The sequence below is a fragment of the Scyliorhinus canicula genome, chromosome 5 (genome assembly GCF_902713615.1).
Source record: "Scyliorhinus canicula chromosome 5, sScyCan1.1, whole genome shotgun sequence".
NCBI classification, from domain to species: domain Eukaryota; kingdom Metazoa; phylum Chordata; class Chondrichthyes; order Carcharhiniformes; family Scyliorhinidae; genus Scyliorhinus; species Scyliorhinus canicula.
Window position 1 is genome coordinate 173,394,529 of NC_052150.1, and position 26,891 is coordinate 173,421,419.

At 41.6% G+C, this 26,891-nt stretch overlaps 1 protein-coding gene across 2 annotated transcripts in view; it reads right to left on the bottom strand.

Moving 5' to 3' along the window:
• dnajc1 (DnaJ (Hsp40) homolog, subfamily C, member 1) overlaps nt 1-26,891 on the bottom strand; it is a 316,347-nt gene that overhangs the window by 236,337 nt on the left and 53,119 nt on the right. For both annotated transcript variants that reach the window (XM_038798104.1, XM_038798103.1), the window contains exons 2-3: nt 21,647-21,748; nt 21,515-21,561 (exon numbers count right to left, since the gene is read on the bottom strand). In XM_038798104.1, the coding sequence (XP_038654032.1) occupies nt 21,515-21,561; nt 21,647-21,748 (149 nt within the window). The remainder of the gene's footprint in view (nt 1-21,514; nt 21,562-21,646; nt 21,749-26,891) is intronic.

A 26,891-nucleotide genomic window follows, 5' to 3' on the forward strand; every position in this document is an offset into this window, starting at 1 on the left:
AATCAGGAGATTCTTGAATTGAAAGTAAGGTCTTAACTTTTCCCCCCACCACCCAGGATGGCTTCCCCCTAGAACCCAATGCACAGATAACTGAAAATTATTCATACATTAATTTAACTGTTGGGACAAACTTATTCCCTTCTAAATAATGTATTTTTTTAAAATGCAGGATACAGTCATTTACATAAATTGTAAAATATTGAGGGTCCAGCATGGATCCCTGTAGTGTTACATTATGCTAACCAGAAAATGATTCAATTATGCCTCCTGTTAGCTACTCAATCTTCCATCCATGACAATATATGTTACCCCCTATACCATGAACTTTTATTTTCTGCAATAATAGTGCGGTGCCTTATCAAATGTCTTCTGGAATCCCAGCACAGTGCATCCACCAGTTCCCCTTTATCCATAGCACATGTTATATCTTCAAAGAACTCCAATAAATTGGTTTGACATGACTTCCCTCGAACAGATGTGATGAATGTATTTTATTATATGTCTGCTGCAGTCATGTTATTAAAAGATTTTAGATTAAGGTACTCAGATGATATGTCTGCTAAACTGAGATTCAGGAGTTAACAGCTCGCAGGCTGTAATGCTGTTCATGAAGGGGCTAGGCCTGTCTTTAGTTTCATTTTTCAGCCCTCCACTGTGTCTGCTTTTAGCTTCATGTTTTTGGAGTTCTGCTTTGGGTTCTAAGGAAAGGAGTTGTGTTTCTCAGACTAACTTCTAAAAGCTTCTCTCCAAGGACTTTGTGAATCAATCAATCTGTAAGACACTAAGTGTTAACTTTATTAATAAGTCAGAAGTCTTACAACAGCAGGTGACTCCAAACAAACCTGATGGACTTTAACCTGGTGTTGTAAGACTTGTTACTGTGCCCACCCCAGTCCAACACCGGCATCTCCACATCATTATTAATAAGTGGCATTTGACCAGTATGTGGAATTTGATTTATTGGAATTTCAGTAGTAGATGGGAAAGTACGTTCAAAGACCTTCCTTTGTTTTAAGAATTGTTTAACTGTTAATTGAAAAGCTGTTTATCCTTGGCTGTTAATGGGGTTAACCCTGTGGGGTTTTTTTATAACACGAGTACCCATTCATTTTTTCCAATTAAGGGGCAATTTATCGCGGCCAATCCACCTACGCTGCACATCTTTGGGTTGTGGGGGTGAAACCCAAGCAAACACGGGGAGAATGTGCAAACCCCACACGGACAGTGACGCAGAGCCGGGATCGAACCTGGGACTTCAGCGCCGTGAGGCAGCTGTGCTAACCACTGGGTTAGCCCTGTGTTAATGATAAAAGTTTGTTTTAATACAAAAATCCCTATTTGTCAGTGGAATCACTCCTGGAGGTGAAGCATCCTTTCAAATTGAAAAATTGTTGGGGTTTCTCATCCGGTTTCCCAATAATTTTGGGGGGGGGGGGGGGGGGGGGGGGGGGGGGGGGGGGGATCTCGGCCGGTACCGTATTACAGAATCATATTGACTCTACTTGACAGCTCCAGGGTCCCAGGTTAGGGATGTGGGATGTGGGCTTCCTTTCCAATGTTCCAAACCATCCTTTCCAATGTTCTTGGCACCATCTCTCCCATTGCTTCAGGAAGATTTACTTGACTGGGATGAAGGACATTTCTTCTGAAAAAAGGTTAGGGTACGCCTGTACCCATTGGAGTTTTGAAGAATGCGAGATGATCTTATTGAAACATATATGAGATCTTTAGTGGACTGAATCAAGTGGACACCAGGAGATGTTTCCTCTGCTGGGGGAAATTAGAACTGGGGGGATACAGTTTAAGAATAAGAGGTCTTCCTTTTAAGACAGTGATGAGGAGAAATTCTTTCTCGAGTGTCATTAGCGTGCAGAATTCTCTGCCCCAGAAGATAGTGGAGACTGGGTCTTTAAATTTATTCAAGGCTGAGTTAGACTGATTTTTGTTAGACAACGGGGTCGAGGGTTATGAGATGCAGATAGGAAGTGGAGCGGAGACCACATCAGATCTTATTGATTGGTGGAGCCGGCCCGAATAACCTGTTTCCAAGTCCTTTCTTGCCTATGTTTCTAGACCCACGGTGACCCCCTCTAAATAATGCCTGATGCCACATTCCAATACGGCCCATTCTCAATGTTGTTACATTACAAGAGTATCTTTTTCCTACCCCAACTCTGATTGCTGTTCAATAATGCTTTTGTAATGCTTTTTGGCAAATTACCTTGTCCTTACAGGTATTGGTTGCTCACCGTGGCAGGAATTGAACATCACAACTCTCAGCAATGATTTTATTTTGGGCCACTTTCATACACTAGATTTTTCTGCTTCACTCCAACATATGTTTTTATGATTATTAGTTGCTCTTTGGTATCTTAATCGTCAAACTTGGCTGGTGAATATCAGTAAGCCACAAGATTATACAGGACATCACATTAATGCATGTTAATGTCTTTATCTGATGAGTGCACTTCCAGTGATAGTTGCTGGATAGTGATCAGATACAAAAGCCCAAACTGACTGAACTTTGTCTCCCATTCCCACCATACATTAATTGAGGTTGGCCATTGTTATCCGTGAAATTTCCCACATACTAATTTGTGCCAATTCATGCCTCCTTCATTCTACTCTACCCAGTGGGTCCAGTTCCCCTGCCATTTGTGAATTTCTATCATCTTTTGTGTCCCTATCTTCCTATTAAATGTATGGTAGATCACTTTTTAAGTGTATGCAGATTGAATCAATAAACAGTTGATGATATCCGGTGGCGGCATGTAGAGGGGGAGTCGCACGGTGAGTGGCTCCTGCTTGAGGCGTGCTTGAGTTTTAAAGTCTGGTCAGGGGGGGAATTTGCCAATGATTGAATGAAGGAAGATACAAGGAAGGCAAAGGATACCAAAAGGATTAAGAAAAACAGGGAGTGAGTGTTCAATGTTGAGTGAGAGGGCCAGCCAGGGAGCTAGCAAGATGATGGAGTGGGGCTGCACTGTTCACAGCAGAAAGGAAGACTGAGGTGATGTCTTTGGAGCTGGAGAAGCAGTTTGCGAAGCACATGGAGGTGTTGAGGAAGGAGATGGCGGTGGCTTTGAAGACTTTGGTGGAGGAGGCAATTGCCCCGGTGAGAGGAGCTGTGGCGAAGACATCGGCCAAGGTGAGGGAGCAGAGCGGGAAGGTGAAGGGAGTGGAGGAGGCCATGTTGCAGCACAGTGAACAGCTCACCTCGATGGAGGATGAGCTGCGGAGGATGGTCGAGGCCATTAAGAGGCTTCGAGCAAAGCTTCAGGATCTGGAGAACCGCTGAGGTGGCAAAAAATTGAGAATTATGGGTTTGCCCGAAGGGACAGAGGACTCGAGGCCAACTGAGTACTTCGCCAAGATGCTGGCAGAATTGATGGGGGAGGGTGAGGAGCCATCCCGGTATGAACTGGACCAAGCCCACCGGTCGCTGAGGCTGAAACCAAAGTTAAATGAGCCGCCAAGGGCAGTGATCACCTGCTTCCACAAGTACCACATAAAGGAGAAGGTGTTGAACCTGGCGAAGCAGAAGCTGGAGCTGCAGTGGATTGGTGCTGGAGTTCGCATATACCAGGACTTACGGTGGAGCTGGCAAAGAGGTGAGCGGCTTTCAGCCGAGTTAAGACTACATTACACAACAGCGGGTTGCGATTTGGTATGGTGTATCCAGCTAAGCTGAGGGTGACCTACAACACCAGATATTTCTATTTCGAGACGGTGGAGGCGGCGGAAGCGTTCGTGAAGGCAGAAGGCTTGGGATAGAAGTGAAGACTGGAACTGAAGAGGGGTTGTGGACTGCAAATGGGGAGCTGGGATAATGTATAAATGTTTCAAAATGTTTTTTTGGATCTACATTGTTCTTTATTTACATCACGCTGTTATAGAGTTTAAGTTTTTTGATTGTCACTCTTTGTTACGATGGCTTTTTGTTATATTATTTAGATGTTTGGGTTTGGTTGTTTTTTCCTGGGACGGGGCGGGAGGGGAGGGAAAGCCTTGGGTCAGGCCTCCTCAAGCTAGCTAACATAAGTCAGCTACAGTAAGAAGTCTTACAACACCAGGCTAAAGTCCAACAGGTTGGTTTCGAATCACTGGCTTTCGGAGCACTGCTCCTTCCACTGGTGAATCACCTGGGAAAGAAGCACTGCTCCGAAAGCTAGTGATTTGAAACAAACCTGTTGGACTTTAACCTGATGTTGTAAGACTTCTTACTGTGATCACCCCAGTCCAACACCAGCATTTCCACATCATAAGTCGGCTAGTGAAAGGAGGTGAGGTGGGAAAGGGGCTGCAGACATTGGAGCCTAGCAAACAGGTTTTGATGGGCCTAAGAGGTGTAAATAAATGGGGGAGGGGATCGATACTGGGTGAGGGTTTTTTGAGAGGAAGTGCAGAGGGGATTCTGGGTGGGGGGAGAGGGAGTTTGATGTTAACAATGGATGAGGGCGGGCAAGGCTCATGGGGCATGGCCTGGCGTTACGGTGTTGGTGGATAAGGGGGGGGGGGTCTCATCCGGTTTCCCAATAATTTGGGGGGGGGGGGGGGGGGGGATCTCGGCCGGTACCGTATTACAGAATCATATTGACTCTACTTGACAGCTCCAGGGTCCCAGGTTCGATTCCCGGCTTGGGTCACTGTCTGTGCGAAGTCTGCACGTTCTCCTCGTGTCTACGTGGGTTTCCTCCAGGTGCTCCGGTTTCCTCCCACATGTCCCGAAAGATGTGCTGTTAGGTAATTTAGACATTCTGAATTTTCCCTCAGTGTACCCCAACAGACACTAGAATGTGGCGACGTGGGGCTTTCACAGTAACTTAATTGCAGTGTTAATGTAAGCCTACTTGTGACAATAAAGATTATTATAAATTAAAAACATGGCTGCAGGGTGACCAGTGATGGGAACTGAATGTCCCAGTATTTAGGGAGGACAGGTATAAAAGAAAAGGTGATGGCTGGGCACTGCTGGTTAAAGAGGAAATTAACACAATAGTGAGAAAGGATATTAGCTCTGTCAATTTGGAGTCTGTATGGGTAGAGTTGAGAAATACCAGGGGGCAAAAAACATTAGTGGATGTCATATATAGACCCCCCCCCCCCAAAAAAAAACTGCAGTGGTGAGGTTGGGAATGGCATTAAACACTAAATTAGAGATGCATGTAATAAGGGAATATTGGTGACCATGGGTGATTTTAATCTTCACGTAGATTGGGCAAATCAAATTAGTCACAATGCCGTAGAGGAGGAATTCCAGAGTGTATATGGGATGGTTTTCTTGACCAATATGTGGAGGAACCAACTAGTGGGCAGGCCATCTTAGACTGGGCACTGTGTAATGAGAAGGGAATTATTGCCAATCTGGCTGTACGAGACCCCGACCATAACATGTTAGAATTTTTTATCAAAATGGAGACTGATTCAGAGACTAGGGTGCTGAATCTTAATAAAGGGAACTCTGAAGATATGAGGCGTGAGTTGGCCTTGATAGATTGGGTATAGCTACTTAAAGGGATGACAGTGGATAGAAAATGGCAAACATTCAAAGAACGCATGGGGGAACTACAGCAACTGTTCATTCCTGTCTGGCACAAAAGCAAAGGGGGCAACAGGGCCAATCCATGGCTTACAAAGGAAATTAGAAATAGTATCCGATCCAAGGAAGAAGCAGACAGATTGGCCAAGAAAAATAATAGGTCTGAGGATTGGGAGCAGTTTAGAATTCAGCAAAGAAGGACCAAGGGATTGATTAAGAAGGTGAAACTACAAAACATTTACACTGTAAATTGCAATGTCAACATTCCCTGCCAATTTAGCCATGTCAATATTGATGATGCAGGCTTTGGCCACAAGTTATGGACTTCCATCTTTACATTTTGTTGCTGCCTTGCATGTAATTTTTAAAAACTTAATATTCATTGTGGAAAAATAAGGGGGGAAAAAAGTGAAAGTACAGTACAAAAGGAAGAGTTTCTATAGATATGTGAAGATAAAGATTGGTAAAGAGAAATATAGGCCCCCTACAGACTGAAACAGGGGAATTCATAATGAGGGATAAAGAAATGGCTGAGCAATTGAATACATACTTTGGTTCTGTCCTCACAAAAGAGGACATCAATTGCTAAAACTTTGAATATATTCAAAAGGCGGTAGATATAGCATTTAGGGAGAATGGGATCAAAGGCTGTAGGGACAAAGCAGGTTTAGGCTATTGAGTTGGATGATGAGCCATGATCGTGATGAATGGCGGAGCAGGCTCAAAGGGCCAAAAGGCCTCCTCCTGCTCTTATCTTCTATGTATCTATTTATGTATAAACCCTAATAATCTGATCTGGAGCGACCACCAACTTCCCTGCCCTATCTCGCACCTGAACAATTTCTTCACCGCTGCCTCCCTCTGAAACTGGCCTGCCAACATGCGCCCTGCTTCTCTCCATATTCATAAACAGCTCCCCTTGTCCGCCTCAATTGGTGCACCGCCTTCCTTGTGGACAGCCGGTCAAAACTCGCCTGTAACTCCTTCGTCTTTTCCAACTTCGCTGGATCCCCGACTTGTGCATAACTCCAGTCTGCCTCCAACATCTTATCTATTATCCTTTGACACTCCATCCTCTCCTACTTATCCACCGTTGCCTTAAAATGAGATCACCGCCCTTCACACCACCGCCTTTAGAGCTTTCCAAACCACCATCTGCGAGACCTCCCCGTACAACTGAACCCCACATATTCCTCGATTACTTTCCCAATCTTATCACAGAACCCTCAGCCCCAGATCTATCTCCACCCCGGCCTCTGCATTGCCCCCCTTTCCAACACCATATCCAACCAATGCGGCGTATGATCCGATATCGGAATTGCCGAGTATTCCGACCTCTTAACCCCAACCAACAGCGCCTTCCCCACCATAAAAAAGTCAATTTACGAATAAACCTTGTGGACCAAGGAGAAAAAAACAAGAGCGTACTCCTGCTCCCCCGGATGCAGAAACCTCCCCACGGGTCCATTCCTCCCATTTCTGCCATTAGTCCAGTCAATGCCTTTGCCTCCCCTGACGGGACAAGTGAGCACGGCCGTGACCTGACCAATCTCGGCTCCTGCACCAAGTTCCAGTCTCCATCCACTATCAATTCATGTGAATCCAAGTCAGGGATGGCCCAACACACCTTCGCAAATCTGACATCATCCCAGTTGGGACCATACACTCATCAGATAAAGACATTAACATGCATTAATGTGATGTCCTGTATAATCTTGTGGCTTACTGATATTCACCAGCCAAGTTTGACGATTAAGATACCAAAGAGCAACTAATAATCATAAAAACATATGTTGGAGTGAAGCAGAAAAATCTAGTGTATGAAAGTGGCCCAAAATAAAATCATTGCTGAGAGTTGTGATGTTCAATTCCTGCCACGGTGAGCAACCAATACCTGTAAGGACAAGGTAATTTGCCAAAAGCATTACAAAAGCATTATTGAACAGCAATCAGAGTTGGGGTAGGAAAAAGATACTCTTGTAATGTAACAACATTGAGAATGGGCCGTATTGGAATGTGGCATCAGGCATTATTTAGAGGGGGTCACCGTGGGTCTAGAAACATAGGCAAGAAAGGACTTGGAAACAGGTTATTCGGGCCGGCTCCACCAATCAATAAGATCTGATGTGGTCTCCGCTCCACTTCCTATCTGCATCTCATAACCCTCGACCCCGTTGTCTAACAAAAATCAGTCTAACTCAGCCTTGAATAAATTTAAAGACCCAGTCTCCACTATCTTCTGGGGCAGAGAATTCTGCACGCTAATGACACTCAAGAGAAAGAATTTCTCCTCATCACTGTCTTAAAAGGAAGACCTCTTATTCTTAAACTGTATCCCCCCAGTTCTAATTTCCCCCAGCAGAGGAAACATCTCCTGGTGTCCACTTGATTCAGTCCACTAAAGATCTCATATATGTTTCAATAAGATCATCTCGCATTCTTCAAAACTCCAATGGGTACAGGCGTACCCTAACCTTTCTTCATAAGAAATGTCCTTCATCCCAGTCAAGTAAATCTTCCTGAAGCAATGGGAGAGATGGTGCCAAGAATATTGGAAAGGATGGTTTTGTCAACCCTGGGACAGGTCCTGTAATGCCGTGCCCGAGGATTTGAGAGTAGAGGGAAGGGGAGCTGCTCGGCATTTTGGAATGGATCCCAGTGGGCCTGAGATCAAGGAAAACTTGGCATGCAGTCTAGCAGTCTAACAACATGAAACCTATCTTAAGATTTGGAAATGCCTGGGGAAAGGATGGAGAAGTTAGAAGAGCCCCTGGCTTTCGAACACAGTGCAGAATTTGGCAGTCAGTCTAGACAGCGAAGCCCACATCCCACGAGTGAGAAAAACGGCTGAAGATTTGTGGAACAGAGAGCTCAGCAGAAAGAAACAAAGATGGCTTTGGAGCATGGCGAATTTCTGCGAGCTCTCTCCCACAGATCCTCTTCCTTCATCTCTTGTAATTGTACTAACCATTTAAAATTTAATTCTAACACTAACATTATCTCTAGCCTTTCTCTTTTATGTTTACTTACAGGTCAGAAGATAATAATATTAATAAGAAGACTAACACGCACCAAGCTTCACCCAATGTCTATGTCAGGAATCAAAACAGAGTTTTGGAAAAATCAATCACAACTGTCACTATTTGTCAACTTCCTACATCATCCAGCCACAGGCCTTTTGCACTTTCAAGTAGTCAACATGCTTTCCCTGTCTGCAGCAAGTTCCCATCTTTACCTTCCTGCCTTAAAAGTATTTAGGCTAAGGTTTTATGCTTCTGTACACCCAGCTGAGAATTAATTTCCTAACTTGCATGCCCATTAAGTGTGAGGTGTACACAGTCTTGAATAAATAAAAAAACTCTCATCAACAAACATTTCCCCCCAAACAAAACGTTTTTCACAATTTCCAAGACACCTGTTACTGTGCTTTAATAATAATCAGAATAACCTTTATTAGTGTCACCATTAGGCTTACATTAACACTGCAATGAAGTTACTGTGAAAATCCCCTAGTCGCCACACTCCGGTGCCTGTTCGGATACACCAAGGGAGAATTTATAATGTCCAATTCACCTAACAAGCACGTCTTTCAGGTCTTGTGGGAGGAAACCGGAGCACCCAAAGGAAACCCATGCAGACACGGGGAGAACGTGCAGACTCCAGACAGACAGCGACCCAAGCCGGGAATCGGACCCATGTCCCAGGCGGTGAAGCAACAGTGCTAACCACTGCGCTACCATGCCGCCCGGTAAATACAATGTAATAATCATTTCATTCCAAAACAGTATTTTGGACATTAGGAATTTGACTGAGGAAGAAAATTTCTTCCAAAAAACAGCAAATTTAATTGTCTCCACGCGTCACAGTGAAATGACTCAAAACTGGGCATTCATTAGGCGCTGTGGGCTATCAACAGCAGCAAAATTGCATTCAACCACAATCCGTAACCTGAATGCGCAAAATACCCTGCTCTACAATCACTAACAAGCCAGAGGATCAACCCTGGTTCAATGAAGAATGCAGGAGGGCATGCCCAGTGCAACTTCAGGCATTCCTAAAAATGAGGTGCCAACTGGTGAAGCTACAACACAGGACTACTTGCATGCCAAACAACAGAAACAGCATGCAATAGACAGAACTAAGAAATCAAAGAACAGATCAGCTTGGAGCTCTGCATCCTGCCACATCCAGTCGTGAATGATGGTGGACAATTAAACAACTAATGGGAGGAGACAACTCCACAAATACTCCTATCCTCAAATATGGGGGAGCCCAGCATATCAGTGCAAAAGACAAGGCTGAAGCATTTGTCACCATCTTCAGATAGATGAGTCAAGTGGATGATCCATCTCAGTCTCCTCCTCAGGTCCCCAGTATCACAGGTAACAGTCTTAATTCAATTCATTCGACGTGATATCAAGAAATAGCTGAATGCTGCTGTCTCACGGAGCCGAGCACCCAGGTTCGATCCCAGGCCCCGGGTCACTGGAAAGTTTGCACATTCTCTCAGTGTCTGTGCGGGTCTCACCCCAACAACCCAAAAAGATGTGCAGGGTAGGTGGATTGGCCATGCTAATAATTGCCCCTTAATTGGAAAAAAAAAGGAATTGGAAACTCTAGATTTATAACAGCTTAAGGCACTGGATACTGCAAATGCCAAGGGCCCTGACAATATTCCAGCAATATCATTGCAACAGAACTAGCCATGCCCCTAGCCAAGCTGTTTCAGAAAAGCTACAGCATAAGCATCTACCTGGCAATGTAGAAATCTGCCCAAATAGGTCTTGTCCACAAAAAGCAGTACAAATCCAATACAGCCAATTACCACCTCACCAGTCTACTCTTGTTCATCTGCAAAGTAACAGAAGGGGTCATCAACTGTGCTATCAAACATAACAGAAAACTACACAACCATCCAAAAAACAGCTAAAGTACAAACAATTCATGATTTTTCCCCTCTTTAAACCTTTCCCAACTTAACCCTCCCCTGAAGAGACTGCCGACACCCCCTCCCCTGCCCCCCAAATCTCCCGTGTGGCCGCCTGTCACCTCACAGGCGGCTGGCCTTTCCCCCATACTCCATTACACTCCCCTTGAGCAACAGAGCTGACCCACTGCCTTCCCTGTCGACATCAGATCAAACTCCACCTGCAGTTTCTTTTGCTCCGCTAACAACTCTAGTCGGTGCCACTGAGTATCGCTGGTCCACTTGCATGATGGCCTCCACCAACCTGTCTTTCTGCCCTCCCACCCATGTCAAATATTACCGAAAGACCACTGCCTTCACCCTCCCTCCCCTGCCGCGCCCCCCCCCCCCCCCCCCAAACCTGGAGGTCTACACAAAAGGACCCCACTCACGTCAACCAGCTTCACAAACATCCTCGTCACAATCTGTGGCACTCGTTCCCTCGCCCCCCTCCGGCAGCCCTGCGATTCTCACATTCCGCTTCCTGGGTCAATTTTCCTGATCATCCACCCTGGTCTTCAACAACTTGCAGGCCTTGAACCGGTCCTCCTCAACTCTTGCCGATGCCTCTTGAATTCCCCATTGATGATGAACTCCATCAACTGCTCCACCGGCAGTGGGATCGGCAATGACGACACATCCAACTCCGCCAAACTTTCTGTTGCTGCTCCACAAGAGCTCTCCACCTCTTGAGTTGAAGCTTTATTTGGCTTCTGCCGAGTATTGTAACCCGCCAACATTCCCCCATGGAGGAGAAACCAACACCCTCTAATTATTCTGCACTTTTTCCAACAAAGTGCCCATTTTAACTGGGTAGAAAGGGTCAAAGCCTAAGCATTCAACCGGGAGCCACTTTGTGTGAAACCAATCAGCCCATGGCCACCATCTGAGATCTCCTGTCTTGAAACTATATCATCATTTCTTAACTGTCACTGGGTCAAAATCTTCGAAAATCTTCAAGCAAATAATTGTGACAAGAATGGTTGCAGATGTTATAAGTTTGTGAATCAACAGCCGGTCCAAATAAAAACACAACATCATCCATGTAGGAGGGTTTTGACCCAAGTGCCTCTGCAGCCTGGGATTGTCAGCCCTCTCATGCCTGCATCCTTCTTGACAGACTGCTAAATGTTTGACACAGCAGGCGAACAAGACAGGGGAGAGAGGACAGCCCGCACTGACTCCAGATTGGAGTGGAAAACTTGCAAATTCTCACTTATTGATTGAAACTGTTTTATTAATGCTCGAGTAGAATAATTGGATCCAATTGTGGGATTTTATTGGTCTCCCCAAACCCCATTTTAGGGAGCACATCCATCACGTGGGTGTGTGCTAATGTGTCAACGGTCTTCTAGTCCAAGCTGAAGAAGGTGTCTGGCTTTTTGTCTTACACATGGGCAATGTATCCCTGAGTAGTGCAAGGCTATGAGATTTTTCTGTCAAGTACAGTGCAGATGTAAGCAGGATGAATCGCCAACTCCAGACCAGACTTTTAACCAATTGGCAAAGACCTTGAGCAGAATTTTGTAGTCCATGTTAAGCAGTGAAATGGGCCTTCAATTTAGGATTTCCACCCTCTCCTTTTCTCCTCCTTGCACTTGTAAATGAGGCTGATGATGCCTTTTCTCATGGACTCTTGTGCATACTCTTGTGCACTTGCAACACGTCTGATTCAATTCAGTCCCACAGAGTCAAATACAAACCGTAAATTCCAGATGTTTTACTTGCCTCGAATGACCTGATGGCTTTTATAACCATGTCAAGAGTTCGCACTTTGTCCAGACTCTTCTGTGTACTGTTGTTCATGATAAAAGACACAAGATGATCATGTGGGCTTCATGTCGTACAACCTGCCATAAAAAAATTTGCCGAGCATTGGTCGGCGAACAAGTTCATGATTGTTGGGTTGAGGAAAACTTTCTGGTATGCCTCTATAGGGATGTTGAGTCAGGGTTTTGAGTAGATCTTGTAGAGGTGGCCTGTCCCACCAAACAAGTTACAGCTTTGGAGTTGGATGCTATGAACACATTCTGCTATCTTACCTTTATGTCACTATCAACACCTTCTCGAGTCCCATTAACAACTCCTTGGTCTTGTGCACAAAATATCTTTGTCCAATCTCCCCTGCTCCCAACTATCTCTAACCTACTTTGCTCCACCCCCTCTTAAAACAGTACAAAATCCATCACATCTCACACCCTTTCCAACTCTGAAGTCACATGGAGTTGAAATGTTAACCCTGTTTCTCTCTCCACAGATGCTGCCAGATTTTCCAGCATTTTCCGTTTCTGTTGCCGCACTTGCTCTGCTTATGGTCCTTTTTCTGGTAGCTTTCATGTTTCTAGTTCTTGCAGACAACTGAGCTGCAGTTGATCAAACCTGATGCAGATGTGACAAACTCTGGGTTGAACTGCGTCTACCAAGTAGCTCTAACTTCCTCTGATAACAAAGCTGGAGGGAGACTGGAGGACGCTCCCTTGTTGTCCACCTTCAAGGGAACGTTGACCTGCTGTTTTCCCATCCAAACCCTGAACTGGTTCTTGATCTCAAGTGCTTTGCCTCGCCATCTTGAAGAACCTGGAGAGGAAAATGAACACAGCCACAGGAATGTGGGGGTTCTAGAGATAGTTGGTCACAATGTGGTTTAATTGTGAAAGCAGCATAACCAGCTGCACCACCATTAGGGTTTACAGCAGCACCAGGTTTCCCTTTTCTTGAACATCTGCAGCAATTTCAAATGTCTAGTGATGTTTTTAAGTATCTAATTGAAGTCACCACCACTGGGTAAACCCTGTAGGTAGATGCCCGCAGCTTCAAATACTAAACATTGAAAGAGGACTCACTTAACGAAGATGGAACAGTAAAAGTCAGTGCACCTCCTTTTCTATTTTTATCACTATCCTAATGGTGTTACACACCCCTGGCTTGGAGCTCGGGTATGGGTTGCAGCCACCAGTTAAAGTTTTCACAGGACAGGCACGAAGGCCCAAGTCACCACAGGAGAGCTGTGTCAGATTTTATCCCCATTACAGTTTTTGTAGTGGTCTGATACAATTGAATGGTTTTCTCGACTATCTGAGAGCAGTTAGGAGTCAACCACAGTACAGTGGGTTTGGTGTTACATAGACCAGACCAGACAAGGATGGCATAGATTTCCTTTCCAAATGAACAAGGTGGATCTACGACTGCCATAGTTTAATGGTCACAATTACTGCAACTGGCCTTTTATTCCAAGTTTTATTTGATTTCACTTCCCAGGCTGCCTCGTGCGTTTTGACCTCTTATTTCTGGATTACTAGTCCAGGAGCATAGCCGCTATGCCCAGAAAACATGCGCTGTGTCAATATTTTCAGTAACGTTTTAAAGTCAATATACTTGATTAAACTGTCCATGTAAACATCTATAATGAAAATCTGTATGCAATTTTGCATTTATTTATGGAAAGTGGGCAGCACCGTAGCACAAGTGGATAGCACTGTGGCTTCACAACGCCAGGTTCGATTCCCCGCTGGGTCACTGTCTGTGCGGAGTCTGCACGTTCTCACAGTGTCTGCCTGGGTTTCCTCCGGGTTCTCAGGTTTCCTCCCACAGTCCAAAGACGTGCAGGTTAGGTGGATTCGCCATGATAAATTGGCTTAAGTGACCAAAATGTTTAGGAGGTGTTATTGGGTTACGGGGATAGGGTGGAAGTGAGGGCTTAAGTGGGTCGGTGCAGACTCAATGGGTCAAATGGCCTCCTTCTGCCCTGTATGTTCTATCACTAGCTAGGCTGGGATTTGTTTCGGGATGGTGATGTTGACCCACCGCCTTAAACGTCTGCAGTTCATGTGATCCAAGGACACCGACGGTGCTGTTTGGCAGGAGACAGACTACACAGCTTCCACCCAGGCACTGGATTTCGTTGTGGTAACGGTGTACACCCAGCCTTATTGACTATAAATGTCTCCTCACCAACATCTGGGGACATGTACCAAAATTGACAGACTAGTCAAGTTTAACATTGCAATACTTACAGTTATATCTTTTAGTGCATGTCCCAAACTCCTATGACAATACTTGTGTATATATCCTGCCGCCCCATCAGGATCGACCCAAAACTGGTGGCAGTACTGGCCGCACAGAAGTAGGATGAAGTACCGGCAGCACAGAGGTATACAATCCAGAAGTAGTGATCCTGTGAGGCTCAACACGGAGTCCAGACTCCATGAAATCTCATAACACCAGGTTAAAGGTGGGCAAGGAAACTGACCACTTTTTACCATCTACCAGCCTTCCTCAGCAAAGAATCAATGCTCCTCAATGTTTTTTTTGTAATTTAAAGTACCCAATTCATTTTTTTTCCCAATTAAGGGGCAATTTAGCGTGGCCAATCCATCTACCCTGCACATCTTTGGATTGTGGGGGTGAGACCCACGCAGACACGGGGAGAATGTGCAAATTCCACATGGACAGTGACCAGGAGCTGGAATCGAACACGGGTCCTGGGCACCGTGAGGTAGCAGTGCTAAACACTGCGCCACCATGCCGCCCCAGTGCTCCTCCATGTTGAGCACCACTTGGAGGAAGAACAAAATACAAGAAAGGCACAGCAAATGTACTGGGTCGGGACTCCCAATTTCCATCACCAAGCGTGGCTCAGCAGCACCACAATTGACCGAGAACTGAAGGGCATAGTTGGCAGCTTGGGCCTGGAGAAAACCAACACGAAGCCAAAACCTATTGGTTACATCCTCACCAACTAACCTGTTGCAGGTGCATCTGCCCATGACAGCATTCCAATAGGAATAACCACCACACAAGAAATGAGGAGGAGGTGATCATACAGCCCATCGAGCCCATCTGCCATCCATAGCTTAATCGCTGATCTTGGGCTTCAATTCCATTTTCCCACCTGCTTCCCATAACCCTTACTTCCGAGAAACCAAAAACCTATCTATTGCAGCCTCAAACATATTTAACAACGGAGCATTCACAACCCTCTGGGGTAGAGAATTCCAAAGATTCACAATCCTTTGAGCGAAATCATGTATCCGCATCGCAGCCCTAAATGATTATCTTGAAACTGTGCCCCCATGTTTTAGATTCCGTGACCAGTAGAAACAATCTTTTAGCATTCACCCCATCAGGCCCCTACAGAATGTTGAACGTTTCAATGAGATCACCTTTCATCCTTCAAAACTCCAGAGAATATAAGCCCAATTTAACCAGCCTCTCATTGGACAACCCCCTCAACCCAAGAACTTTTGGAGACAAAGTCCCATCATCATTTTGAGGGCACACAATCATGTTATGTGTCAAACGGGATACAAATTAGAACTGATCTAGTAGCTCAAAGCTGAGCATCCACGAGGCGCTGTGAGTCATCAGTAACAGAATTGTATTCCAATGCAACCTGAAGCCTTAAGGTTCTGCATACTTCTTACACTACTATTATCATCAAGCTAAGAGACAAAATTTGGTTCAATGAAAAGCATGCCAAGCAGAACAAGGTATGCCTAAATTGGAGATGCCAACTCGGTGGAGCTGCAACACAGGGCAACATATATGCTTCACAGAAAACAGCACACTATCCATAAAGCTAAACAATTCCACAACCAATGAATCAGATCAAAGCTCTGCATTCCTGCCACATCAGCTTGTGAATTATGATGGACAAGTAAATAGGGCAGCATGGTGTCACAGTGGTTAGCACTGCTGCCTCACGGTGCCAGGGACCGGGTTCGATTCTGGCCTTGGGTGACTGTCTGTGTGGAGTTTGCACATTCTCCCCATGTCTGCATGGGTTTCCTCCGGGTACTCCGGTTCCCTCCCACAGTCCAAAGATATGCCGGTTAGTGGATGGGCCATTATAAATAGCCCCTTAGTGTCCAGAGATGTGCAGGTTAGGTGTGGTTGCGAGAGTAGGGTGGGCGAGTTGGCCGAGGTAGAGTGCTCTTTCAGAGGGTTGTGCAGACTTGATGGGCCGAATGACATCTTCTGCACTGTTGGGATTCTATGTTTCTAGAAACAGGAGGCAGCGATTCTATGAACACTACCTCATTATTAAAGGTGGCGCAGCGCAGAGTGCAAAAGCCAAAGCCAAAATATTTTTGCAACCATCTTCAACCAACGTGACGAGGTCCAAACATCACAAAAGCTAGTCTTCGGCCTATTCAAGTCACTCCAAGTAATATCAAAAAATGGGTGAGTGACTGGGTACAGCAAAAGCTTTGAACAGTGACAATGCATTGTCAGTAGTTCTGAAGATTTGTGCCCTAGCCAAGTTATACATGAACCGCTACAACACTGGCATCTATCCAAAATTGCCCAGGTATGTCCTGTCCACAAAACAATAGAACAAATCCAATCCAGCTAAATACCACCCCTATTAAAAACAAATATCAATCTACTGTCAAAGTGATTGATGGGATATCAAGCAGCACTTAACTCACCAATATCTTAACTGATGCTCGGTTTGGGTTCTGCCAGGAACACTTAGTCACAGACCTCATTATAATATGGACAAAGAGTAGTATCCCAGAGGTGAGGCGAGTGATTGCCACCGTTATCAAGGCAACATTTGATGGAGATGGCATCAAGAAGCCCAAGCAAAACCGAAGAAGTCAATGGGAATCATGGGGGTAAACCCTCCACCAACTACAGTCGTACATAGCACAAAAAATGATAGCAGTTGTTGGAGGTCAATCATCTCAGCCCCAGAACATCATTGTAGGAGTTCCTCAGGTAAATACCCAAGGCCCAACCATATTTAGCTGCTTCATCAAATGATCTTCCCTTCAACATAAGGTCAGGAGATGTTCACTGATGACAGCACAGTCTTAGGTGCCAGCCACAACTCCTTGGGTATTAAAAAATCCCTGTCTGCGTGCAGCAAAATCTGGACAATACCCACACTTGATAAGTGGCAAGTAACAGTTGCCATGCCCTCGTGCTATCACTAAGAAGAGAAAAACTAACCATCTCCCTTTGTAAATACAGCACCTACAAGTGGTCAGAGGCTGAATATGGTGAGCCTTTCCATCATCGACAAATCACAGGTCAAGTGTCAAGAATGTGATGGAATATAAAAACGTATCACCTTATTTTGTTATCCTATTGATTTAGCACAAACACTATGGGCAAAATTTTGCTCAAAACATAACGGCATCTGAATAAATGCAGAAACTGGCCAGCACCAGCTAGGAAGAGAAACCCCATGATTAACGAATATGCCATCTTGTGCTTAACCTCCCAATGAATTTCATGAAGTTACTGCACTTACTCATTCATCTCAACATTGTGAAAATTATTAGTGACTGTCAAACAATCTCTCTTGGCCAGAAAATGAACAATTATAAGTGTGGTGTTTTATTTCTTCAGGCTGTCAACTGTTTTAGATTTTAAAAAGGTCAAAATTTAAATTTTTCTTTTAAACTTTTGCTTTCCGTCTTTTTCACTCTTCACTTCTCTTTCTGTGCCTAATTTGACATTGAATTCACCCACTTTAATTCACCTGGCTTCTCAGTTTATATCTGAAATCTCAGAGGTTAAGGAATTACCCTGCATGTCCAGTCGCTCACCAAGGTCAGAAATACCCGGTTGCCCTTCCTGGGCCATCAGTTCACACCTTCAGCAACTTTGGGTAAAAATATCAAACTTAAACATGCACCAGCATGTCTAGTGGAGTATGCCCTGAGACGACACACTCCTGCAAAATCTGGTCCTCCTCAAAAGACTACTACATAAAATAGTACAGCACAATTATAAGGATAAACACATATTTAAGAATCATGGGAAGAGGATTTCTTTTCGAAACAGAATGTATATATGTATAATTCTAGCTAAAGTGAAAAACATTAAACATTTTATTCAATACATATTAAAAGACCGTACTGCACAAAGTGACTACTCAATTTCACTTCATAATCCATCGCTATTGCAGTCAAATTTGTATTGAATACTGCCTCCTGGTGATGGAGTACAATTCTTGCCTCAAGCTCTCTCTGGCACATTTTATACTGATCAGTTCAATTTTTCTTCCCTGCTCTTGGATTCATAAACAGAGGCAAAACTGCCATTTTAAAATCTGTTCATTCTAAATATCAGAATTTTGCAATTTATAATGTTACCAAGAATACTATCATGTTTATATTTAAATAATCCAAGCTAAATTCCAGCCAAGAACTATTATGTCTATGCCCAAAATACCTGTTATTTTTAAAAGAGGATTTATTGAAACTTAAGCAAAATACAAGTTTTCAGAGAGTAAAATAAGACTTCAAAAAAACCTTCAGATTTCAAGATCATTCACACAGAAAACTTTACTTTTATTTAGGAAATAAAATTCATAGATGTTTTTCTACGCCAGAAACTCATTCTGAATGCTAGGTATACAGTACAATGATGATGGGAATAGTTTCTGTCCTGGTAGGTAGGTTATTTGGGCTAAATAAGGATGGGGAAAGTAAGGAGCACAAATATAAAATACACTGACAAGAATAATTTCTTTTCAGAGAGAGTTATCGGCTTCTGTGACAGATTACCTCAGCATGCACTAAGTATGGAATCCCTACAGACCCTCAAAAGGAGAGCTGGACAAGCTCCCGAGAGAGAACAATTCATGCTATAATAAGGGTAGCTGGGATTAATTAGCAAAACTCATGAGGTTACTCTGATCTCCTGGGGTTTGCTTGCATTTCAGAATTGGAGGGGAATTTCCATGAGTTTTTTCCTAAATTGACCTTGGATCCTTTTTCCCTATACCAGGAGAATGCATGAATGTAGGGGTGGCTCCCATGGTTTAAAAGGCTGCCCAATACGGAAATCGGGTGGCTTTGATGGGACAGATGGTTATTTCCCATCATTCCTTTCCATATGTATGCCTGTAAATTTATATACGATTAGCATTGAAGCTTTTGGATAATTAGTAAACCGTAAAATTGAAATTAGTTTCAATAAAATTGTTTAATGACGAGAAAATTGGGTGCTACGGTGTTGGTAGAATTGGTTTACTCAGATTATCTCCTACATGCAAATGCTCTGTACTCAACTCTGTCTATCTGGGAGTTGCAACTAATTGCTGCCCCACAGGTGTGTGTGTGCGTGTGTGTGTGTGCGGTGTTGATAGGAATTTTTTTAAATATAAATTACGTAACATTTCAATCTACATTATACTAGAAGTCTTGCACGCAGCATACATTCCTTGTAATTATCACATTTTGTTCAGACTTATATTGTATACACACACTAAAGTGGTCACTCACTTGTCCTCTCACTGTACATTAAATTCCTACAATTTACATGCAAAAAGATTATGCAGTTATTTCAAAAGTACAGTTGTGTTGCATTTTTCAATGGCTTAGGTTGGCTACATGTGGTTTCCTTTCTTGAATTCACATCTTATAGCACCAGATACTCTATATTCTTTTTTCTCAATAGTTCATTGGTTACTTTACCAAATAAAAAAAACAATGCTGGAAATGCTCCGCAGATTACACACAATTTGAAAAAGAGAAAAGGCAGGTTACAGTTTCAGGAGAGGATCCTTTAAGATGGCATTGATGAATCCTTAAAATATTAACCTGTTGTTTCAGATGCTGATGACCAAGTTGTGCATTTCCAGAATTTTCTACTTTTTAATCTCCAATTTCCAGTATTTGCTGGTTTTCAGACTTGTCTAATACATATTGCACTGACAATTTTTTGTTTTAAAGACAACGGCTAATTGGTGCGGTGATGTTTAATTTTTAAATTTAACAACATAATTAAATTTTAAAATGCAGTGACAAAGTACTGCGAGCAAATACAAATTTTAAATAAAAATTAATGGAAAGTTATGACTACACTTAACTTCAAGGTCTAGATTGTTTTTGGCCACAAAATTTCTAGAATGAAAAAAGTTATATTAAAAGCACTGATTAAAACATAATCTGCGTAACTGAATGACGATTATAGTGCATTCTGCCCCTTCTTAATTTATGCGGTTTAAGATTGGACTTCAGAAGACAAACATGCAAGCTGGTTTCTGGGGTTTGCATGGTTTTCTTCTCACCAGACTCGCAGGTCTTTAAAAACTGGGATAGGGAGACAGATTTAACAGTCTAATCATTTAAAGCCAGCTCATGAAATCTGACCTAAACAATCAGCAATACAAAACCAACTACAACCTATTATGACCCAATATTCATCAATAAAGCTTTGCCTCACAAGAAAGTTACATAGCTCTTCCCACAAGTTCAATGTATTTGTAGATTTTTTTTTAATGCAATGTCTCAAACAAAGGATATCTTATTGACAGAGGTCGCAACCATCTTTCGAACTGACTGTTTAACATCTGAAAAATCCTCTAAACCAGAATTAACTATTATATATTAATATCTGTCCGTCTCAGGATTGTCTAAATACTACGACTTTCATCCAGGAACTAATGCAAATAAATATTCAGTACTAAATCAATATAAAACAATAATACATTTTCCAAATTGCTTTGGGAAAAAAAAGGCTTAGCACTTTAATTCAATATAGCAGATCGTAAACGCAGTAACTTGCCATGAAATGCCAAAATAAGACAGATTTATACCTCCAGTGGCCAAGGAGGTAGTGGCAGCGGAGAAACATATAGGTCTCAGAAGCTTTTAACACCAACACTCCCCCCACCCCCACCCCACACACACACACACACACACACACACACGTGAAATTAGCATCACATGTGTAACAACGATTTAATCATAACAATATCAAAATCCAATTTTATACTAAAGCAGTGTTCATGCACAAAACCGGACAGGTAAATAGCAGTAAAGGGTAGCTTCAGTCTCCATCATAAATCAAAGCCTGCAGTTTTATTATTGACATACTCATTTTAAGAATGCATTTAACCAGCAAACAAAAACAAACAATAACTACTTTATCTGAACAAACACTTTAAAAACAAGTTACTATGCCTTGTATCGTTCCATTAATTCAAGATAATAGGTAGCCAACTCTAAAAGAATGTACATTTTAATGGGTTTCATTGAACATCATACCTCTGTCTTTTTTCTTCATCTTTTAGAACTTCATAGATAGCCACCAACTAAAAACAAAAAGATCAAAATGCAAATGTTTAAACAAAAATACAAATACAAGAGAAGTACAAAAAAAATAAATGCTGCCCTTACTTGTCTAAATTGAATTTCTGCATTTTCATCTTTGTTCTTGTCCGGGTGTAAGATCAAAGACATTTTCCGATAGGCTTTCCTGATGTCTGCAGATGAAGCATCCTGCAAAAATACAAAGTCGACTTTGTCAGAAATATATAAGGCTCTTAGCATAGTGTTATGATCGAGGAAGACAGCGGACCCAGTACGGCTCCTCGGGCAATGTAATTTGAGCAACAGCCACTCTATGCATTCAGCTGCACATGACTAAACAGTCATTGGTTCTGACTTCTTATTCTTTTTCACTTCTCTGAACTACTGCAGCACAAAAAAGTCAGTATACTTTCTCTAAAACCTTCTGGATAAAGACTTTGTTCAACAGTGAAGGAATAGGGAGGGGAACACAGCCTGCTAATAACATGATACTGCTCAACAACAGAGGCACCTGCTTGCTTGGAGACCGAGTCTCTGCTTATTCAACCTCTGCATATTGCTGCACAGATCTTTTTAAAATACTGCACACGACCATTAATATTTCTAGCAGCGCTCTATCCTCTTTGGACAAAGAGATTTCAATCTACATGCGTGAGACCGCTGCAAACACAGTAGCTTGTAACAAGCAGTAATTAGAAGATTTGATACATCTATACAACACAAACAAAATCAAGCAAGCAATTTTGTTGGAATTTTACAATTCCAAAATCAATACAAGTTAGTGCACAAAATGTTAGTTTTGAGCCTCAATAGGAAAATAATAAATCATATACAGTTTCAGCTAAATTAGTCTTGCTGCATCATATTAATTTCAAACAGCACGTCTGTTCAAAATATTTACATAACATATATTTCTCAATACAGTTAAAGTTTTATAAAACTTTGATAATGCTTAACCATACCTATATAAAAAGGAAGTAATTTTCCCCTCAAAGGTTTCTATAAACAGATTGCAAAATGCAATTTCTCAATTAATGACGTTCCACCTGCATTAAAATCACTAAACCATTTCCCAAAAAGGAAGAAATAGAATAAAATAGAACCTTGTGCAAATCTTCAACTTCTAATATTAAGCATGATGCAGTACTTTTATTTTTCTGTAATGTTCTCCTGCTACATTTTCAAATCGTTATTTAAATGCCACCAATAACAGATGTTACTCTTGGAAATAAGTACACTGCCCATTCAAGAATCCTGAAATCTAAATTTACTTCAATACTGCAAATGGCTTCAGTTTAATTCAAAATTTGCCTCCTGGAGTAACAGAATGACATTAACACATAATAGTACGACAAGTGTTATCTGAGCATTTAGCCCTCAGGTTCCACACTTCTGCTTCCAACAATACGTTGTGATGATTTATGCTTTAATAAAAAGGAAAAGGAACAGCACAAGCAATGTGACTAGCAGCACTGAATTGTTTGCAGTATCTGGAACAACTAGGATATTATGATCAGAACTTAAGTTTTAAATCTGAATGTTTGCCACAATTTGAACAAATCTGGTTTAAGTATGCTTGGTGCATATAAAACCTCCTAATTCATTTCAAACTTAAAACTAATTATTTAAATAAAATATACACAGTCCTTTTTCACCCTTTCAGTTTGTGTATGGCAAATTGTCAGTACTCTCTAATGCTACAGCAGACATACTCCCTTTCACTTCTATTTTAATAACTAATGATGGGACCTGTGCACATCATGTCTCAGAAAATTGTGTCAATATTGTTAGCATTACAAAACAACTGCATAAAAATGCAAGGCATTCATCCATCTAGGCCTCAGTATTCTGTACTCTCTAACCTGAAGTATACTAGGAAAATGCATATTACTTTATAGAATATCATGTTTATTAGATTCTTTTGCTATAAACCTGCAGCATAACAATATTGTCATTTGTAAATTTTGTACTTGTATTAAAACTGTTCATATATGTCAACACCAATCACAATGACCCCAAGCACAATTGCTCTTTTTAAGTGCCACATAGCTCACAGACAAATAAAATGAACATTGCAACGCTGCTGCTACTCATCAAGTTACCACAAAGTGGCTAATTTAGTTATGTAAAGAAATTCAGAAGGCAAATTTAGCATGTTTTTTTAGGACTAAATAGGAGTTTTGAAAAATGCAGCGGTTGGATTATGTAAACATAGTGGATTTTTTTTTTTTTTTAAACTGCAAACATTGAAAGCGGAAATAAAAATGGAAAAATTGCCCCCTCTTCCCCCCCCCAAAAAAAATCCAACAGCATATAGAGATAAAACATTTCGTAAAAACTCTAATCAAAGGGTTGTTACATTAAACTAAAAACTGCCGGGCCCTTTTCTCAGCAGTTTAACAGTGAACAAATTTTCATAACACTATCTTTTGAGCTACAAAATAATGTTTATAAATCAGATGAGTGTTGTTAATTCACTAAGTGCTACGTCATTGCTCCACAGAAGAAAATGCTGAATTGGGTCAGGCATTTCCCGCAACCCCCAGTCTGCCCCCCTCCCCCGTAACCCCACATATGCTACATCAATCGTCGTGTAAATCGTAACAGCCAGAACAAGAGCAGTCCTGAAAAGACCAAGGAGCCTGTTCATCATCTCAGGAGAAAGAGAAAAAAGCAAAAGCAGCAAACATAGTATTGTGAACTACCTTACATATTTTCTCAGAAACTTCTAATTATGTTGGCTTGATTCTCAGATGTGACAAATTTCACATTTTGAAGAATTAAAAATTTTGATACTTGCAAAAACTGAAATCTCAATTTTTATTGACAAATTTTAATTTGAATAAGGCCAATTGTTTTTTTTTCCCACTTTATGCAATATTGGACCTTCAATTAAAATCTCCAGGCTGCAGTGCAATTATCTATTACATCCTCTTAAGTGCATCAGGAAATCAGACTACTTCAATTTTTAAAAAAGCCCTGATTGAAACAATTCATTGCTTTTGTTCACAAGTGACCTCAATATTTTTTTCAAACTGTTCAGAAAACCTATTTTGGACAATAATTTAAGATTTGACACGTGCACAGTTTGTTTGGACTGGTTAAGTTTGACCATTTTAATTAAAACATCAACAATTGGGCATCATTGGATGATATCATTAAATGCACAAGTTTTAGTCCATTCGTGTCTGAATAAATCACTTATTAAAAATGTTCTTCCCTTCATTCCTGTGGTTGCTTACACAAAAGTATGGATCCATAACACTGCACCCTCCGATACCCATTTAGACAAAGAATAGTTCAAACACAGATAGCAACACATGCCAGCCAGATCTGGCGTCAACCAACAGACACATTTTCAGCAGAGCCATTCAATACCAATTGAGTGTACGGTTATTTCATTTTTTAAAAATCTCTTTTTCCCCCACCACCGTTGCTCTGAGATAAACTTTCAGGACAGGCCAAAGATTAAACCTGGGATAGCTGAACAGTTCCAGAGGTATTAGCCCTAAGATGTACACCATGGAATACCAGTGAGCAAATACATGACCTTCATCTCCAACAATTGTTTCTCCATTATTTTCATGAAAATGTTGGCAGATTAACGCCTTCAGTAAAAAACGGAGATGGGAATTTAAGATGGCCAGTTAATTAAGTGCTCATCTGCTTGTATGCCACAACATAATTTCTGTGCCATTGTTTCTCATCACCTACTCTGAGTCCAATGTTAAACACAAAATTACACCAATTTCTCTTTTAAACTAAATCAAATGATGACAAATAAAATTGCCACTTTTAACCCATTTAAAAATAATGCAAGTCTGAATATCACCATGGGAACTACCTTGGAACAGAACTGCGTTACACAGTAGAAGAACACTAAATTAACATACATGAACTGGCAGAATTACTGTAATACACTGGTAAATGACGATCTCTACAGATGTCGATTTAGCTTGTTTGCTATCTCAGCCTTGGTAACACTCTGTGGCCTGATCTCTCAATGAAGTCATTCTCACTCACCATTTACACAAAACATTTACTCCCTTCCACCAATCAAAAAGAAATCCAGCAAAATACCCAATTAATGTTATAAAAAAAAATTACTTAAAAAGCTTCACTAAAAAAAAGGGAACCATTAGTAAGACTCCCATTTTAAAAAGCAATACTGTACACTCAAAATGACATGTATGTGAAGAGTATTCTTACATTGCCTTATCTAGTCTCAAAAAGAAATGTTATTCATCTTTCAGTTCTAGTCCTGCAGTTACAAAGCATCATTGATTACGAAGGTCAAAACCAATTCTAATTAGAGCAGAATTTTGTTTGCACAGACACAGCCTTGTTTTCTTTTAAAAAGTAACTGGTAGCATAATCATAAAAATGTGTGAAGTGCATGCTCCTTGACAAGCTAGATTTACTTGCATTAAATATAATCTATGCTTGGCCTTGGAAAATATTCTGAAACAAGCACAGCAAAGACCAGACTACATTTTTTTGTCTCCTATGCATATACCCGTACAAATTCAGTACTATGTTTATGCAGAACCATGTTATTTAAGTGAGCCAAAATCTTCAAATAATTCACTGTAACAACATAGTATCACCATTAAAACTCATGATAATTGTGTACTTTCTTCTATGCATCACGAGTCGTGAGCCATGATAATTGTAATAAAGATACGGGGCAAAACAAAAAGATACGGCCACCATAGAGCTCATCTCATTTGAACCAAAATCACATTTCGAGATTTCACTGAGCCATCCAACCGCATGAGAATTTTTAAACAGGAAAGCACTAAAAGTATTAGGGATTGCATTAAGAGGAACATGAATGCGCCAAAATTTGTCAAATGACAAAACAGCAAATGAGGGATCAGTGCCTTCCGGGTAAAAGTTGTTTCCTAGAGCTCAGCACATAGAGGCTTTAGCTGTTAGCTGATTAGTTAGTAAAATACTGGCCAAGTTATATTTCCATGATGCGAACTATGTCAAGTACAAGCTACACTGATGCGCATATTTCCGTGATGAGAACTATTTTAAGTACAAGGTACACTGATGCATGAACTGATTCTGTGGAATGTAGATTTCTCCCCACCCGCCAGATTTTAATTAAGAACTCATCTTCACTAAATTAAAAATGATCTCAAATATATCACATGCAAACCTGTTATTTGTCTACAATAACCATTTATGATGGTAGCAAGACAATAGTTTTGAACACAATTCACCCTTACTGCTTTAAATTTTCAAAACTAAAGATGTAATAGTAGACAAACCAGAGCATTAATGCTGGGCTGAGCAAAGAGATGTAACAGTTTTTATTGTACGA